Consider the following 15,922-nt stretch of genomic DNA (forward strand, 5'->3'; position numbering starts at 1 on the left):
AGTGACGTTTTAGAATTCATATAGCCGACACCACTTAGTAAAATAAGCCTTTGTTGTTGTTCTAAAAACTTTTCCTGTAAGTCCAATCTGCCATTAAAATGATTAAAAAAAAAAATGTATGCATTAGTTTTCAAATCCCTTACATAGAATTCCATTATCTAAGTAAAGACTATTGACTCTCGACTAGCATTTTTTGGGTACTTTACTAGGCGCCTTACAGATAACTTTGCCATCTTTTATTAGTGGTTCGATCGCAAACCAATGCTGGCCCTTATTTTCACAATTCATTTAATTACTAGCTAATCAATTGAAATCAATTGGGTATTTAGGCTGTTTGTTTGGGGAAAACAGACCCCAATGTTTTTCAAGCTCTGGGGTCTTTTTATTCTCATCAAACATGGCGAAAATGCAAGTTTCTATGGGCTTTCCAGGTTTCCACGGCGTCCCTTTCTTCACATGTTTAATCAAATTTGAGTTGTAAGTCCTTGCATTATCAATTGTTGTTGAATTTGCACCAGCTGATGGCCAGCCAGTCTCCGATACAACAATTGCCAAAGACCCTGCACCCGCCCTCTCAAGAGCTGCATAAGCACTATCCAAAATTGCATCGAAAAGATTATTGTAACCGAGGTTGCCATCTTGTACTACAACTGAGGGAGCTGTGAAAAGAGCATAATCAAGACGAACGTCCCCACTGCTGCCACTGTAAGCAAAATAAGGGTACATGTTAAGGAGTAGCGGAGAGTTGTTGTCCACGAGGAAAGCAATGAGGGGATTCAAAACTGCTCTATATTCGGACCTGAATACGCCTTTTGATGGAGGAAAGGACACTCCAAGTACTGTAGTGTCAAAAGCAGTGGAAACTTTGATTTGGTTTCCAAGACTACCACTAGAAATTGCATTTTGAATGTTTCGCATTGCCGGGACAAGAAATTGTGCTAATGAGTCCGAGAGCTTGATTTCATTTCCTACCGCATTACATCATCCAAATTGTGTATATTATCATGGCATATGATTCTCTTAAAAAAAACAAAAGGAAAATAGGCTTTTTAGCCAAAATGGTCACTGAAATTTGCATAACACATCACTTTGGTCCCTAAGATTGAAAATGTCCATGAGATTGTTCACCATCCATTATTTTGATCCTTCTATTAAAAACTTCGTTAAGTGTCCGTGAGCTCTTGATCGGAAGTTTGAGCAATTTTGGAAGTTTGAGCAATTTTCAAAGCTTCGTAACTCAATCGTTTCTTAACCAAATTCGACCTATAATATATCAAAATGAAGATAGGAAAGTGTAGAACAAGGTTATACCCATTTGGAAGGTTGTCTTAGATGACCAGAAAATAGCCTGAAAGGTGACTCATCTACGGGAAACTGAAAAACTCGTCGGAAACTGGGTAAATTTTAAATGTTCATAACTTCTTCAATACTCAACAAAATCAAGTGATTCAAAAATGAAAATCATACTTCACAATGAGAAAAAGAGAATGGTACCTTTATCGACGGCTAACTCGCCGTGGTTTGGTTGGAAAACGGCTCGAAAGTGGCTAACTCGACGACCAAGACAAACACTTTTGAGCCATTTACCGGCCAAACCACGGCGAGTTAGCCTTCGAGAAAGGTACCATTCTATTCGTCTCATCTAAAAGTATGATTTTCGTTTTTGAATCACTTGATTTCGTTTAGCATTGAAGAAATTATGAATGTTTAAAGTTTACCTAGTTTCCGGCAAGTTTTCCAATTTTCTAGCGGACCAGTCACCTTTCAGGCTATTTTCCGGCCATCTCTGGCAACCATTGGGCGTCCAAATGGTATAATCTTGTTCTACTCTTTCTATCTTTATTTTGATATATTATGGGTCGAATTTGGTTAAGAAACGATTGAGTTACAATGCTTTGAAAATTGCCCAAACTTCCGGCCAAGAGCTCCGGGACATTTAACGGAGTTTTTAACCGAATGACCAAAATAATGGATGGTGGACAATCTCAGGGACCATTTCTATTGGTTTTCAATCTTAGAGACCAAAGTGATGTGTTATGCAAATCTCAGAGTCCATTTTGGATAAAAAGCCAAGAAAATATAAAGACATTCGTGTAGATAACATATTAGAAATAAAATATCATATAAGAGAAAGTGGAAGAATAGAGAGAGACGAGAGAGATTGGGAGGAGAAAACCAAAGTGTGTTCTCTTCTTATTAGAGTGCCTATTCATAGGCATTGAATTTACATAAAAGGTGTTAAACTATTAAGATATTACATATTGATCCAGCATGTGAACACGATAAGTATTATTAATAACAAGTGTCCATATATAATTCCATAACATAGTTGAGTTTCCACTCTTATTGAAATTAATAGGATATTTAGGTTTGAGTTTCCCCTCTTAATTGAAATCAATGGTATATTTAGGCTGTTTGTTTGGAAAGAAGAGCCCCCAGTCAGTGGCGGATCCACAGTGGGGTCATTGGGGTCGCGCGACCCCTTGGAAGCCATGGAAGCAACCTTCGAGACCCCTTGGAGATGGTGGGGCGACCCCTGGTGCGACCCCGTTGCCGTTGGAGTCGTCGGTTTTCTGGGCAGGAGGACGAACGAAGAAGACGAAGGCGCTGTGCGCCAGTTTTGATTTTGAAAAAACCTGGGCAAAACGACGTCGTTTTGGCCCAGGAAATTTTTTTAAATGACCTGGCCAAAACGACGTCGTTTTGGGCCAGGCCGAAAAAAAAAAAAAAAAAAAAAAAAATTCCCACCGTGTCCCTCCCCATCCCAGCCCTTCCTACCCGATCCCTATACAATTAAAAGCCCCAAATTTTCATCCTTCAACCCTAACTCAATCCCCCCAAATCCTCAACTCCTCTCCTCCATAGCTGCTGCCGCCCCCAACGTGAACTCCATCTCCTCCCTCCTCTGCTGGCGGCTCCAACTCCATCTCCTCCCTCCTCTGCTGGCGGCTCCAACTCCATCTCCTCCCTTGGTTTTTATATTGTGATGTGAGTATTTATTTTGAATATTTTGTATATGTAGAATATATTTAATTAATTGAAATTCAATTCATATTTATCTTGTGAGTTTTTATTGTGAGTTTTTATTGATGGTTTGTTTATATTGATGATTTGTTTATATTGTGAGTTTTTATTGGTTTGTTTTTATTGATGGTTTGTTTATATTGTGATTTTTTATTTTCATTATTTTGTATATGTAGAATGCAAGATGAGATATTTAATTTAATTGAAAATCCAATTCATATTTATTTTGATTATGTTTATGGTTTGTTTATATTGTGAGTATTTATTTTGAATATTTTGTATATGTAGAATATATTTAATTTAATTGAAATTCAATTCATATTTATTTTGATTATATTGATGGTTTGTTTATATTGTGAGTTTTTATTTTCATTATTTTGTATATGTAGAAATTAGAATGCAAGATGAGATATTTAATTTAATTGAAAATCCAATTCATATTTATTTTGATTATGTTTATGGTTTGTTTATATTGTGAGTATTTATTTTGAATATTTTGTATATGTAGCAAGCATTATTATGGAACGGTTTTTTAAGAGAAAGTCATCATCGGGTTCGGGTAGTTCGAATAATGTTGATAGTTCAAATACTGTTGGTAGTTCAAGAACTCCAAGTTCAAGACAAAGTCAGTTAGATGATGTTTTGGGTAATCTTCAAGCGGATCCTGGATTAAGAACTCGAATAATAGATTATGACGCTAATATGAGAGATGAGGTCCGAAGATTATATCTACAAAAAGGACCTTGTCAACCTAGAGGTCATAATTTCCCAATAACTAATATGTCGGGAATTAATCGACGCTTCATTCCCCAATGGTTTGATGAGTTTGATTGGTTGGAGTATAGTGTATCTAAAGATGCGGCATTTTGTCTCTATTGCTATCTCTTTAAAACCAATTTTGAACAAGTGGGTAGTGAAGCTTTCACTGGAGATGGATTTAAGAATTGGAAGAAAGGGAGAGAAAGATTTAAGATGCATGTTGGACCGGTTGGGAGTGTTCATAATAAGGCTAGAGAAGCTGCTACAAATTTGATGAATCAAGCTACACATATTGAAACGGCAGTGAGCAAACACTCTGACCAAACTCGTAAGGCTTATCGCACATGCTTGATTGCTTCAATCAAGTGCACTAAGTTTTTATTGCGACAAGGTCTTCCTTTTCGTGGCCATGATGAAAGTGCCACTTCAAGCAATAGGGGAAATTACTTGGAGTTATTGCAATTCCTTGCAGATAATAATGATAAAGTTAGAGAAGTTGTGATGGAAAATGCTCCGGGGAATCTCAAATTACTAGCTCCTTCCATTCAAAAAGAAATTGTGAATTCATGTGCCCTTGAAACACTTGATGCTATCATGGATGGTCTAAAAGATAAATTCTTTTCAATATTGGTGGATGAAGCACGTGATGTGTCTGTGAAAGAGCAAATGGCTATGGTGTTGCGTTATGTGGATGACAACGGGCATGTAATTGAAAGATTTGTGGGTATCCAACATGTTACCGACACTACTTCAAGTTCACTAAAGGATGCTATTGACACATTGTTTTCTCGCTACGGTTTGAGCATTTCCAAGCTACGAGGACAAGGTTATGATGGTGCTAGCAATATGAGAGGTGAGTTGAATGGCCTTAAAACAAAGATATTGAGAGAACAACCTTGTGCATATTATGTTCATTGCTTTGCTCATCAACTTCAACTAGCTCTTGTTGCCGTAGCAAAGAATAATATAGACATTGCCTCTTTTTTTGCAACGGCTAATAATGTGGTTAATCATGTTGGAGCATCTTGTAAGCGGCGTGATTCACTTAGAGGGCAACTTCAAGAAGAGCTTGTGATAGCTTTTGAAAATGATTGTCTTATAACGGGGCGAGGCTTAAATCAAGAAACAAGTCTCAAACGTGCCGGTGACATACGATGGAACTCACACTATGGTACCTTGATTAGCATCATTTCTATGTTTTCATCCGTGGTTCATGTGCTTCAAATGGTTATTGATGATAATCCCAATGAAAGTGTGGGTGAAGCAAATACGTTAATGAGAGTGATACTTACTTTTGAGTTTGTGTTTCACCTTTTCTTGATGAAAGTCATATTGGGACTCACAAATGATTTGTCACAAGCATTGCAAAGGAAAGATCAAGAAATTGTGAATGCAATGGCTTTAGTGAAATCATGCAAGGAAAAGCTATATTGGATGAGGAATAATGGGTTCGATGCATTGGTTGATGAAGTATCTTCTTTTTGTGAAAAACATCATATTGATGTTCCTAACATGGAAGAGGCATTTATACTTCCAGGGAGGTCAAGGCGTTATGCTCCAATAAAGACAAATCGTCATCATTATCGTGTGGAGCTCTTTATTTATGTCATTGATGAGCAAATTACGGAGTTAGAGGATCGCTTTAATGAGGTAAATACCGAGTTGCTTATTTGTATGGCATGTTTGAGTCCGAAAGATTCATTTGTAGCTTTTGATAAACCAAAGTTACTTCGTCTTGCTCAATTTTATCCTCAAGACTTTTCGGATGAAGATCGTTTGGCACTTGAAGATCAACTTGAGATTTATATTCATTATGTGTGTTCCAGTAGTGATTTCTCTCAATTGGAAGGGATTGGTGATCTTGCAAAAAAAATGGTGGAGACAAGGATGCATCAAGTATTCAATTATGTATATTTGCTCATTACATTGTCTTTAGTTTTACCAGTTGCAACTGCTTCAGTGGAGAGAGCATTTTCTGTCATGAATATTGTTAAGGGTCCACTTAGGAACAAAATGGGAGATCAATGGTTGAGTGATAGCTTGCTTGTTTATATTGAGAGAGATATTTTTGCTTGTATTGAAAATGAAGCTATAATGCTTCGTTTTCAAAATATGAAACCTCGTCGTGGACAATTATAGTTTGTAATATTGTTTCCATTATGAATTATGAATGAAAGTACTATGATTTCATTTTCAATATGTTTTTCCATCCTAAATTTTTATTTGAACTTTTACACTGCGACCCCTTGGGGTAAGATTCCTGGATCCGCCACTGCCCCCAGTGTCTCTCGGTCTCTTCTCCAGGTTTTTGGTTCTCATCAAACATGGCAAACACGTAAGTGTCTATGGGGCTTTCAGGTTTCTTCGGAGTCCCACCCTTCACATGTTTAATCAAATTTGAGTTGTAAATTCTTGCATTCTCGGTCGTTGTCACTTGCTCATCTCCGCCAGCAGAGGGCCAACCAGTCTCCGATACAACAATTTTCAGAGAGCCGCCTCCAGCCTTCTCTAATGCTGAGTAATGTGCATCTAGAATTGCATCAAACAGGTTTTGATACCCAAGCCGATCGTCATTGACTACAACCAATGGAGATGTAAAAAGAGCGTACTCGAGTTTAATCTTCTGACTATTTTGAATGTAACTAAAATATGTGTACATGTTAACAAGTAAAGGAGATTGGTTTCTGACTAGGAAGCTTATGATAGGATCGAGAAATGGTCTATAATCCGGCCGGAATAAGCCTTTTGATGGAGGAAATGATTCCTTGAGAATTATAGGAAAAACGGCAGTGGAGACTTTGATTTGGTTTGCAAGACCAGCCCTAGAAATTGCATTTTGAATATTGTCCATCGCAGGGCCAACATAGGGTGCTCGGTTACCCAGGGCATCTACTTCGTTTCCAACGGCGATGTATTTGAAATTGACATTCGGATAGCTTTTGACATTTCTTTGAACCCAATCATCTGCACGGGCTTGGTTAGAAGAAATGTCTTGAAGACGCTCATTTTCGATGCCAAGCATGACCTCGATGGTGGAGCCTTGAAGGGCTCGGAGAGCGTCGTCGTTGGGAGCATATAGCCGTAGTTTTTGGATGTTATATTGTTTGTAGAGAGCTATTACTTCTCCTGAGGGTGGCAAGTTTCCAAGCGTTCCATAACAAACACCAATGCTTGCTCCTGCATCAGATTCAAAGTTAATGATATTTATAAGATACAGTATCTTAAAAGAAAAGGAGTTTTAATACTCTTTGTTTTAACCGAATCACACGCATAACAATTGTCAAAGTTTATTGTACAACGGTACATAATAGTGGTGAGGTTATAAAATGATAGTGTTTTTACACTACCAACGTTGATTGTTACATCGTGAATGTCTTGTTACATTATTGACATAAGTTAATATTAATGTGTGTGTGTGTATGTATGTATATCTATATATATATATCATGAAATCTATTATCGTTGTTAACTTTTAGGCTTCCTACCATCATGTTTAATGGTGTTATAATATGAAAGTTATGACATAACGTCTTAATTATAAGAAATGTAAGGTTACTAAAGCAAATTAAGATACAAAATAAATAAATAGATGTATATTACAAAAAAGCGTAGTAGCCCTTTGATTTATGGAGAAGCAACTTATGACTTGAAAGGTATGCACACATGGTACGAACATGCAAGTGTGCAATATTTGAGAGAGAGAGAGAGAGAGAGAGAGAGAGAGAGAGAGAGAGAGAGAGCCTTAGTGGTAAAGGTAGCCATTAGCAGACCAACAAGTAGCATTATGGAAACCATGGGAGGGCTTTTCCCAATCAAATTGGACGACTCGACCATTGTGCAATTTCTTACACAGCTAGCCAATTAGATGGAGAAATGAAATAGTTAACAAGGAAAGACACTGCCTCTCCAACTTGTGAGGTGCCCTCTTTATATACAGCTCAAGTCACGGACTCAGAAGATAATTGCATGCATAGGGGGTGGTACGTACTACTCGAATAACACCGTTTGGTCTTTCTTTTCCACAAAATCAAGTGGTGGATGTGTAAATTGACTTATATGGTCTTCTAACGAAGTCTCCTCTGTCGTCTCCAGAAAATTCAAGCATTACACTGTATTGGTCTTTTTTTTTTTTTCACAAAGACAAGCGGTGGATGTGTCAATTGATGTATATGGTCTTCTATCGAAGTCTCCTTTGTAGGCTCACATTTAAGGTTTACAGGTCGGTAATGTGCATGTCTGAGAGATTTTTCAATTAATGTGACCAGCACACGAGGTAATATACCATGTGTCATTATACAAATAATGGGATATATGTGTTAAAAAGTTAATAATTTCACTACTTACATAAAAACACGTGGTGTATCACTCGTGTTCCCACCACAATGAAAAATTTGTCGTGCTTGTCGACCATGCAAAACATAGAACACTACAACACGTTATTTCATTAATTGATGCGTTGTTTTGTTGTTGCAACTTAGTAATCGGTGTGTAACTGCAGGTAAGCTCAAAAGTTGTTCCCGTCCCTGTAAGGGAGATGTCAACCATCTCTCCTTTCTACGAGCACTATAATTGCAGCAATTGAAGTAAGGAATGAAGATCATCTTTCAAATTTGAAGATTAATAGGAGGGACAAAATATGTTTTAAAATAGGATATACCATTAGATAAAATACTTTTTTATGACATTTGAATCAATAGCATTTTTAAAATGTCACGCGGGACTCCGCTATTTCAGGTATCTTAAAAAATTTGACTTTAACATGACAACAAAAACACATCATACATGACATTTAAATAATGTCATGTACAAATCAAGTTGGATGACATTTTGTGAGTGTCATAAAAATGAAAACTAGTTTCCATGGCGCTGTGTTAATGAAGAAAATATTGAAAATGCCATCTGGTACAACTTTAACGACCTGTGTGCCATAAACGCCATTAACATGCGTCATTAAAAGTCTTTTTTAATTTTTTATTGACATTATATACTCTAAACTGGGATATGTGATTCCAACTTGATTGTAAGTAGACTAACCTAACTCATACTTATAAGATTTTTTTTTAGTGAAGGTACGATATTCATTGATAGAAAATCGAATACATACAAACATGATAGGGTGCATACAATGGGCTTCGATAAAAACCTTGTAAGGGATTTCAACCCGGACGAAGGAAAAAGAGAGTCCTACACCATGAGAGATTACATATGATTACTATCCTCAATTAAAAGGTCTATTATTACATCAAAAGGTTCCTCGAACCAAGCTACCGAAGTATCAAGGGCTAAACCCAATCTAGCCAACCTATGTACTACCTTGTTCGTCGAGCATCGGCCAAATGTAACCTTGCACTGAGAAAAACCATTTAAAATCTATCTAGTATCTGCAATAATGTGCCTCAAAGAAGATGAATCCTTTAGGCCCTCATGTTGACGTGCCGTGGTCACCATCAAAGCATCCCCTTCAACTTCCACGTATGTAGTCTGCTGGTGTTGTGAAAAAAATCACTGCTTCCCTTGCTGCCATAATCTTTGCCAACAATGGAGAACCAGTTCCCTCAACTCTCATTGCTATTATAGCCATGAATTCCCCTTTGTCGTTTCATATCACTACCCTCATTCCTCAAATCTCTAACTGTTCATTCCACGTCGCATCAAAATTACTTTTAATCCACCCATTTTTTTGTCGCTTCCATGGCTGCCTAGTGACCATGTTGGTGTTCTTCCTCAACCCATGCCATTTAAGGAATTCATGTAGCCATGTATGCACTTTACAGTGCATTTCCGAAGGCTCCAGAGCCTTTCCATTCCACAACATTGCATTACGTTCTGTCCATGTGCACCAAATTAAAACCATTACCAAGTCAAAACTCTCCCCCGACATTGAACCTGCAATGGCAGCTATCTATTCCATCAAGCTCTACTGCCTATCCCCTTGGCTTCTGATACCTAGTGGACTAGAAAACCACACCACCATCGCACGGGGACAGAACCTCATCACGTGATCAATCGTTTCCACATCCCCATCACAAAACACACACGTATGTGTAATTTCTTTTTCCTCAAGTTGTCCCTTGTCGATAATGCATCCAAGTAGCATCTCAACACACAGATTTTTACCTTCCCCGACACGTGAGCTCTCCATATCACTTTCCACAAAAATTTGACCTCCGCTACCATTATCGAACCACTAGGTTCATTCCTATTTACTTCCCCATAATACCGTCCCAAATGGTATGCACTCCTCGTTATAAACTTTCCATTTGACTCCACATTCCATATTAAGATATCATCTGTACTAAACATGCAAAGAGAGATGCATTTGATTAGTGCTACCTTTTCCTCCTTGATCTTGGACAAGATTGCACCTACAAAACAAATAACACCTTAGGTCAAGGCCAAGAGCCTCACGCGTCCATGATGAATGAGGGGGGCTTTGGCCGAAGAACCTCAGATGCCAAAGTTAGAATTTAGAGAGAAAAATGTTTGAGAGTTTTGGAGAATTTTAGCAAGAGTGTGGACTTAGCTTTTTAGAGAAAATAAGGTTCAATATATAGAGTATGGCCGACCCTCTTGGGAGAGAGAATGGCCGGCCTTTTGGGTAATTTTTAAGTGTAATGGGTGATTTATTTGGTAATTAATGGATTAATTAGGTAATAAATCCATTAATTGGCCAATTAACTCAATTTATATGGAATGTTTTGAAGGTTATGGAATAATTTCCTTGTAGGAAATATAGGATGAGGTTGGATGAAATAGTTTTGAATTTGTTACCTATTTTGGGCACTTTTGACTTGGTTGAGTGATGATTGCCCGTTGATCGCGCGTAGGAATCCCATTATGCCTAAAGGGTATTTTTGTCCTCTTTTATCCAAAAATCCACGTGTCGCCTTGTGATTATTTTTGGCTCCACAAATGCCCTCACACCTGTTGGGCTGCTTGCAGGAAAGGGCAGCAGGTGTAGAGATCTTCTTGCTTTACGAAACTTTGGATTGATTCCTATTTTGATGTAGATTCCCTTTTTAATAGGAAATTAGATCCTTCTAGGAAAGGGAAATAAATTTCTCTCAAAGCCTATTTAAGTCCACCTAAGTGGATTATTAAATCAACTTTGAAGAGCAATTTATTCTACCCTACAAGAGAGAGAGAGCTTAAAGGATATTTGTTCCCCCTCCTCTAGCAATCTTTTACATCTTGCCTGTGCAAATGACTGTCTTTCGTTGCTTTCTTCATTTTCTCTGTGCCGCACTGATGTAAGAAAAATTTCTTTTTTCTTGTCTTGTTCTTGGATAATGCTATCGCGGGGTAGCCGTCAGGGTGGTGTGTCAAGTCGGATGGGACCATTGCTTTAGGCTGCTCAGCTTGGCTAGAACCAAGGGCAGCTTGTGCGGCTGGGACCGCAGATTGTGGCACTGGGGCACGGTACTAGGCGAGCCGTATGCCTCATGTCTTTTGAGAGAAACGAGGAGGTCGCGGGCCTTATAAGCTGCTAAAATGCTGGGCATGTAGGCCTCCTACCTGCTAGTCCGAGAGAAAAATGAGGGAAAAACCGGTATGGGTTGAGCTCCCTTGCTGAGTACTATGAATGACGTTGGCTGCTTAATCCTCTTCATTGGGAAAAAGGTAAGCTGCTCCCGAAAGATGAGGTAAAGAGGATCAAGGCAGATGTATTGGCTTGTCTGAATGCTGTCGTGGAGCCTACTATGAATGAAGGTGGAAAGAAGAGATATTCTCTGCCTGCTCAAGAGATGCCAGTTGAGAAAAATTGAAGACTTCCTCCGTTGCTTGTGAGGGTCCGCTTGCTGCCCAGAAGCTTGTGATTGACATGACCTCTTCCAATGGGAAGAAAATAAGGCTACTAGATCTGAGCATATGGCGTCTGCCATGTCGAGAATGGCTAGTACAATTGGTGCATCTCCGTTATTTCTTCACTCTCTTCCTTACACTATGTACGATCCATTAGTTTCCTTTTAGCGAGGTAGTGGACAATTAGAACTTTTCAAATCGATTGTGAATTGAAATATACTTTCAATTCTCCCATTAGTGATTATACACCTTTAGGGCTTCCACAAACCATGAGTGACACCTAGCAGTATGTCATGGCTACCCAAGCTAATCAGAAGAGGTGGAGAACCTATTTAGTTTAGGATTACAATGCAATACGGTATTTCTCTAATACAATACTCTTGACCATATTCTTTGGTTTGATAGTTTATTCATGTCTACTATCCAATGTGATTCATTTTCTTATATGATTACCTTTAATGTGATTTGGAATAACTTCCTAAATCTCATTCATACTTTGGCCAGAGATTCTTAATCATATCATAGAGTATTCTCCCTCAAACTGTTTGAAGGTTAGAGATCCCTTGTTGCGTATTCACTTGCCTTAATGGCTAAGTGGCTTAACCCTAACTATGTCGTGGACACCCTCTGACAGAGTGACTTTGACATAGTCAAAGATCAAGGACCTAACCATAAGACAACTGTAATGCCTCAGGTCAAATGATTACTTTGCATTATCCCAACCATGTTCTTATGTGACATGAATATGAGAACTCCTCGTTGATCGCGTTCAGTGGACTCATTCTCTATTGAGCACCTACATACTTGTCTTGGTGTTAGTTGCATCAATGACTCGAGACCAGTTACTCTCCCTAAGAGAAGACATAGCACGTACTGATCTTAATAGACTATCAATACCTAATTGGCAATCCTATGATCAAGAACGTTTAGGATATGTATAGAAAAAAAAGAATGGTCTCTAGAATCTAACTTCTTTAGATCACATTCTCCTAATTACATATTCCTTAGACTTTATCGTTTAAGCATATAACATTTATATGAGACGGCTTAAAACAATAATCTTTGCCCTTTATATTAAAGTATATTAGTTTAACATGTGAAATGTCCGTAAAGTATCATCATATGATTGGTTTTAAGGCACATTATTAACACATAGTCGAGATGCGACCTCGTCAGATTTGATCTCTCCGACTCCTCTTCACGGGATGCTGAATCAAATTTTTTGATACTTAACGGAAGTGACGGCATCTAGCTTAAGCAACCAAGGTCTCCTAAGAATCCCATTGTAGGGAGATGGGTTGCTTACGATCGTGAACATCTGCTTTGAGACAACTGGTAATGTTTTCATTTTCACTTCAAGTGTGATGTGGCCGATGACAGTTGAGGTGTGTTCATTGAATCCGGTGAGTACCTCTGCTCGACGTATGATTGTGCTTTCCATGCCCATCTTGTGAATGACTGAAAGTTGAAGTAGGTTGACTGCACTTTCGTTGTCAACCATCATTCTGTCGATTATGGCATAGGCTAGTTGGACAGATATTACTAGTGCGTCGTCGTGTGGGAAATCTACGCCATCTGCATCTTGCTTGATGAAGTCAATAATAGGTCCAGGTTGGGTGTTAACTGCTTGGACATGTGAGACTAATAGAGCCTGCTGGATCTTCCTCTTCTTAGAGTTGCTGGTGGCCCCCAAGTGCTCGGAGTCGGCAAAGATACCATTGATTCGAATCGTCTTAGTTGGTGGCTCTTCGTCGTCGTCTGCGTTCTTTTTTTGCTACGCAGTTGGCTTGTCCAAGTATCTGTCGACCTTACCTTTTTTCACGAGCTTCTCTAGGTAGTTCTTCCAAGTTTAGTAGTTGTCATTTGTGTGACCTCTAGGTGGAATGCGTAATATTTGGTGTGGTCTAACTTGGAAGTATCTCATTTTGATTGTTTCGGCAGCTTGAACCATGGCTTGTTCTTGATGTCGCGAAAGATTTGATGGATCGAAATTGAGAACTAGAATAGTTCTTGGTTATCGGGCCTTCTTTGGTTGTGGGTCGGTCCCTATGCTTGGCCTCCTGCCTACCCTTGCTGGACTACTTCCCGTCCTCCTTCCTTTGAGCCACTTCTGACTTTTTTCGAGTCTATTCGGGCGTCTTTTCTGCTCGTTGAGCCTCATCCCAAAGTGCATGCTTCTCTGCCAAGGCAAAGGAATCTGCTAGAGTTAAGTTTTCTTTCATGATCATTTCTTCGAACAGTGGGTGGTCTGCTGGGAGTCATCTTTGGAAGGCTGCACTTGCTATCGAGTCGTCGCATCCGACGATCTTTGCCTTTTCTGCATTGAACCTCTTTACGTACTTGCGAAGCGATTCCTTTAGGTTTTTCTTCACATTGAACAAGTGGTCGGAATTTTTCTTGATCGAGCGGTAAGATGAGTACTCTTTGGTGAAAACCAAGGAAAGATCATCAAAATTTCGGATGGATCATGGTGGTAATGTGTGAAACCAATCTTGCGCCTCGCCTTGTAGAGTGGTGGGGAATATTTTGTACATAAGGGCATCGTTGTTTCAATAAAGGACCATCGTGCTTTGGTAGTGCTTCAAGTGTCTTTCCAGATCTCCATCTCATTTGAAAGATGTGAAGTGTGGCATGCTAAACTTGTGTGGAGGCTCTGCTTGCTCGATCTCGTCCATGAAGGGTGACCTGCTCATGTTGGTCGTATCCCGTCGTAGTGCTTCATCGGCCACTTGCTTGCGTTGGAAATTATGTAATCGTTCGTTAATAAGTCTCTGTACTTCTTCTTGGATTTACCTTTGTTGGGGTAGTAGAGCTCTCGGTTGCCCCCGGTCTTGACCTGTTAGTCTAGGCTGCTCTTCTATGTTCTCGGCTCGTCTATGCCACGGTAGCGGTGCATGTGGTTCGCTCTTGGTAAGCAAGGAGATTCTTCGCAGGCTACCGGTTGAACTTGAGCGAGATTGAGTGACTGCTTTTCTCCGTCTATTGTGCTTCCTGCTCCGATGTGATGTGGATGATGCTCATTGAGGGCCTAGCTGTGAATAAACGCTTTGCTTGGAAGGCTGCTCATGTTAATCATCGGAGTGTGGCCCCAACCGTGAGTGTATACTTGCCCGTGGGCCTAGTCGAGAATGTACGTTCCTTCGCACGCTAAGACGGGAGTATACGCTATCTTGGGGGCATAATCGGGAGTGTATGCTGCCTGAATGCTCTGTTCATGGTTGGTTGAGTGGCTGTTTGTCGAGACACTGCTGGAGAGGTTCCTCGTCTACCTTTGTCCTACTTTAGGACACCTCGTCTGGGGCACGTTAGATTTTGGTGCGTTGCAAGAGCTAATTCACCAAGGTCGTCTATTGTGCAAGGGCACTCGGATTGGAAGAGCTTGGAAGGAATGTGCCTCCTTGTGCCTCTTTGGCTGAAAAACCTCCGATGCCAAAGTTAGAATTTGAGGGAAAAGTGTTTAGAGAATTTTTGAGTGTTTAGTTAAAGTGAAAACTTAACTTTTTAGAGAAAATGAGGTAGAATATATAAGGCATGGTTGACCCCCTTGGGAGAAAAGGTGACCGACCTTTTGTGTATTTTTTGGGTGTAATTGGTAGTTTAATTGGCCATTAATAGATTAATGATAGGAGCATATTTATGTGACTTTGTTAGCCTATTTTCTTGCGTTTACTCAGTTAGCTTATATTTATTAGAGTGTTTTAAGCTATTTTCGTGTGTTTGTAGGTCCAAATGGTAAAGTTGGCAATAAAGGGCATTTTGGAGCATTTTAGAGCAGTTTTGGGCTTGGAATGGATAGCATATGCATGGAGCAAGGTGGATGGACATTTTGGAAGTTCAAGAGAGGCTAGGAATGTGCTTAACATCTGGGGAAATTAATTCAAGATTTGGAAGATAAGGAATCAGCTAAAAGAAGGAAACATTATCCAAACTACCTTATCTTATCCAAACCTTATCCAACCTTATCTTATCCAAACTAATCTTATCTTATCTTATCTTATCCTAATCTTATCCTACCTTAATTCCATCTACAAGGGGGAATCAATTTCACATTAAATAACCTGTTATTTGGTTTTAGAAGTCCTAAAACGGTGCTGCATACTTTATCCCTTGTCCTTCTAGAAACCTTCCACTACACCCCCTTTCTAGAAGCCCTAGAAATCTGCCGCACCACCCTAACCCTTTCCCCCTAGGAATCTACCGCACCTAGTCCTTTTCCTTCTTGGTTTGTGTCATGCCTATCCTTCTCCTCTACAACTTTGTGCCGAACCCTAGCCTATAAATATTCATTGTTGTCACAATTTTCTGGGGAGTTTTTAGAGAGAGCAATTCAGAGAAA

General features: G+C 39.4%; 3 protein-coding genes and 1 non-coding gene across 5 annotated transcripts; 1 reads left to right on the forward strand and 3 right to left on the reverse strand.

Annotated features, from left to right (window-relative positions):
• Positions 1–303: 303 nt before the first annotated feature.
• On the reverse strand, positions 304–969 carry LOC126594012 (glucan endo-1,3-beta-glucosidase, basic isoform-like; the record flags this gene model as incomplete). Its single annotated transcript, XM_050260209.1, has 1 exon — positions 304–969. A coding segment is annotated over one exon (666 nt), but the record flags the coding sequence as incomplete, so codon positions are not given.
• A 1,267-nt stretch (positions 970–2,236) lies between these two features.
• On the reverse strand, positions 2,237–7,695 carry LOC126592054 (glucan endo-1,3-beta-glucosidase, basic isoform-like). Of its 2 annotated transcripts, XM_050257811.1 has the most exons (3): positions 7,521–7,695; positions 6,067–6,966; positions 2,237–2,440 (listed from the first exon to the last, which is right to left on the reverse strand). In XM_050257811.1, exons 1-3 carry the CDS (start codon positions 7,615–7,617, stop codon positions 2,385–2,387), a joined length of 1,053 nt encoding a protein of 350 aa, XP_050113768.1. In that variant the 5' UTR covers positions 7,618–7,695; the 3' UTR covers positions 2,237–2,384. The 2 variants fall into 2 exon arrangements, with proteins under 2 accessions (XP_050113768.1, XP_050113769.1); XM_050257812.1 differs by lacking the exon at positions 2,237–2,440 and having other exon boundaries at positions 5,917–6,963; positions 7,527–7,693.
• On the forward strand, positions 5,054–5,980 carry LOC126592053 (uncharacterized). Its single transcript, XM_050257810.1, has 2 exons — positions 5,054–5,433; positions 5,613–5,980. The coding sequence occupies exons 1-2, from the start codon at positions 5,059–5,061 to the stop codon at positions 5,613–5,615; spliced, it is 378 nt and encodes a 125-aa protein (XP_050113767.1). The 5' UTR covers positions 5,054–5,058; the 3' UTR covers positions 5,616–5,980.
• Positions 7,696–8,197: 502 nt separating the features above from the next.
• On the reverse strand, positions 8,198–8,347 carry LOC126594670 (U6atac minor spliceosomal RNA). The gene has a single exon (XR_007613393.1). It is a non-coding gene; the product is annotated as a U6atac minor spliceosomal RNA (small nuclear RNA).
• Between the last annotated feature and the right edge of the window lie 7,575 nt (positions 8,348–15,922).

This window comes from Malus sylvestris, chromosome 12 (genome assembly GCF_916048215.2).
Source record: "Malus sylvestris chromosome 12, drMalSylv7.2, whole genome shotgun sequence".
NCBI classification, from domain to species: Eukaryota; Viridiplantae; Streptophyta; class Magnoliopsida; order Rosales; family Rosaceae; genus Malus; species Malus sylvestris.

What these genes read in the sequence shown, in the direction of transcription:
- LOC126592053 (XM_050257810.1), top strand. Translation starts at nt 5,059, where the DNA reads ATGAGAGTGATACTTACTTTTGAGTTTGTGTTTCACCTTTTCTTGATG.
- LOC126592054 (XM_050257812.1), bottom strand. Translation starts at nt 7,617, where the DNA reads ATGGTCGAGTCGTCCAATTTGATTGGGAAAAGCCCTCCCATGGTTTCC. An exon ending in AATGGCTACCTTTACCACTA is followed by an intron (nt 6,964 to 7,526) that starts AGGCTCTCTCTC and finishes TTGAATCTGATG; the next exon opens with CAGGAGCAAGCATTGGTGTT.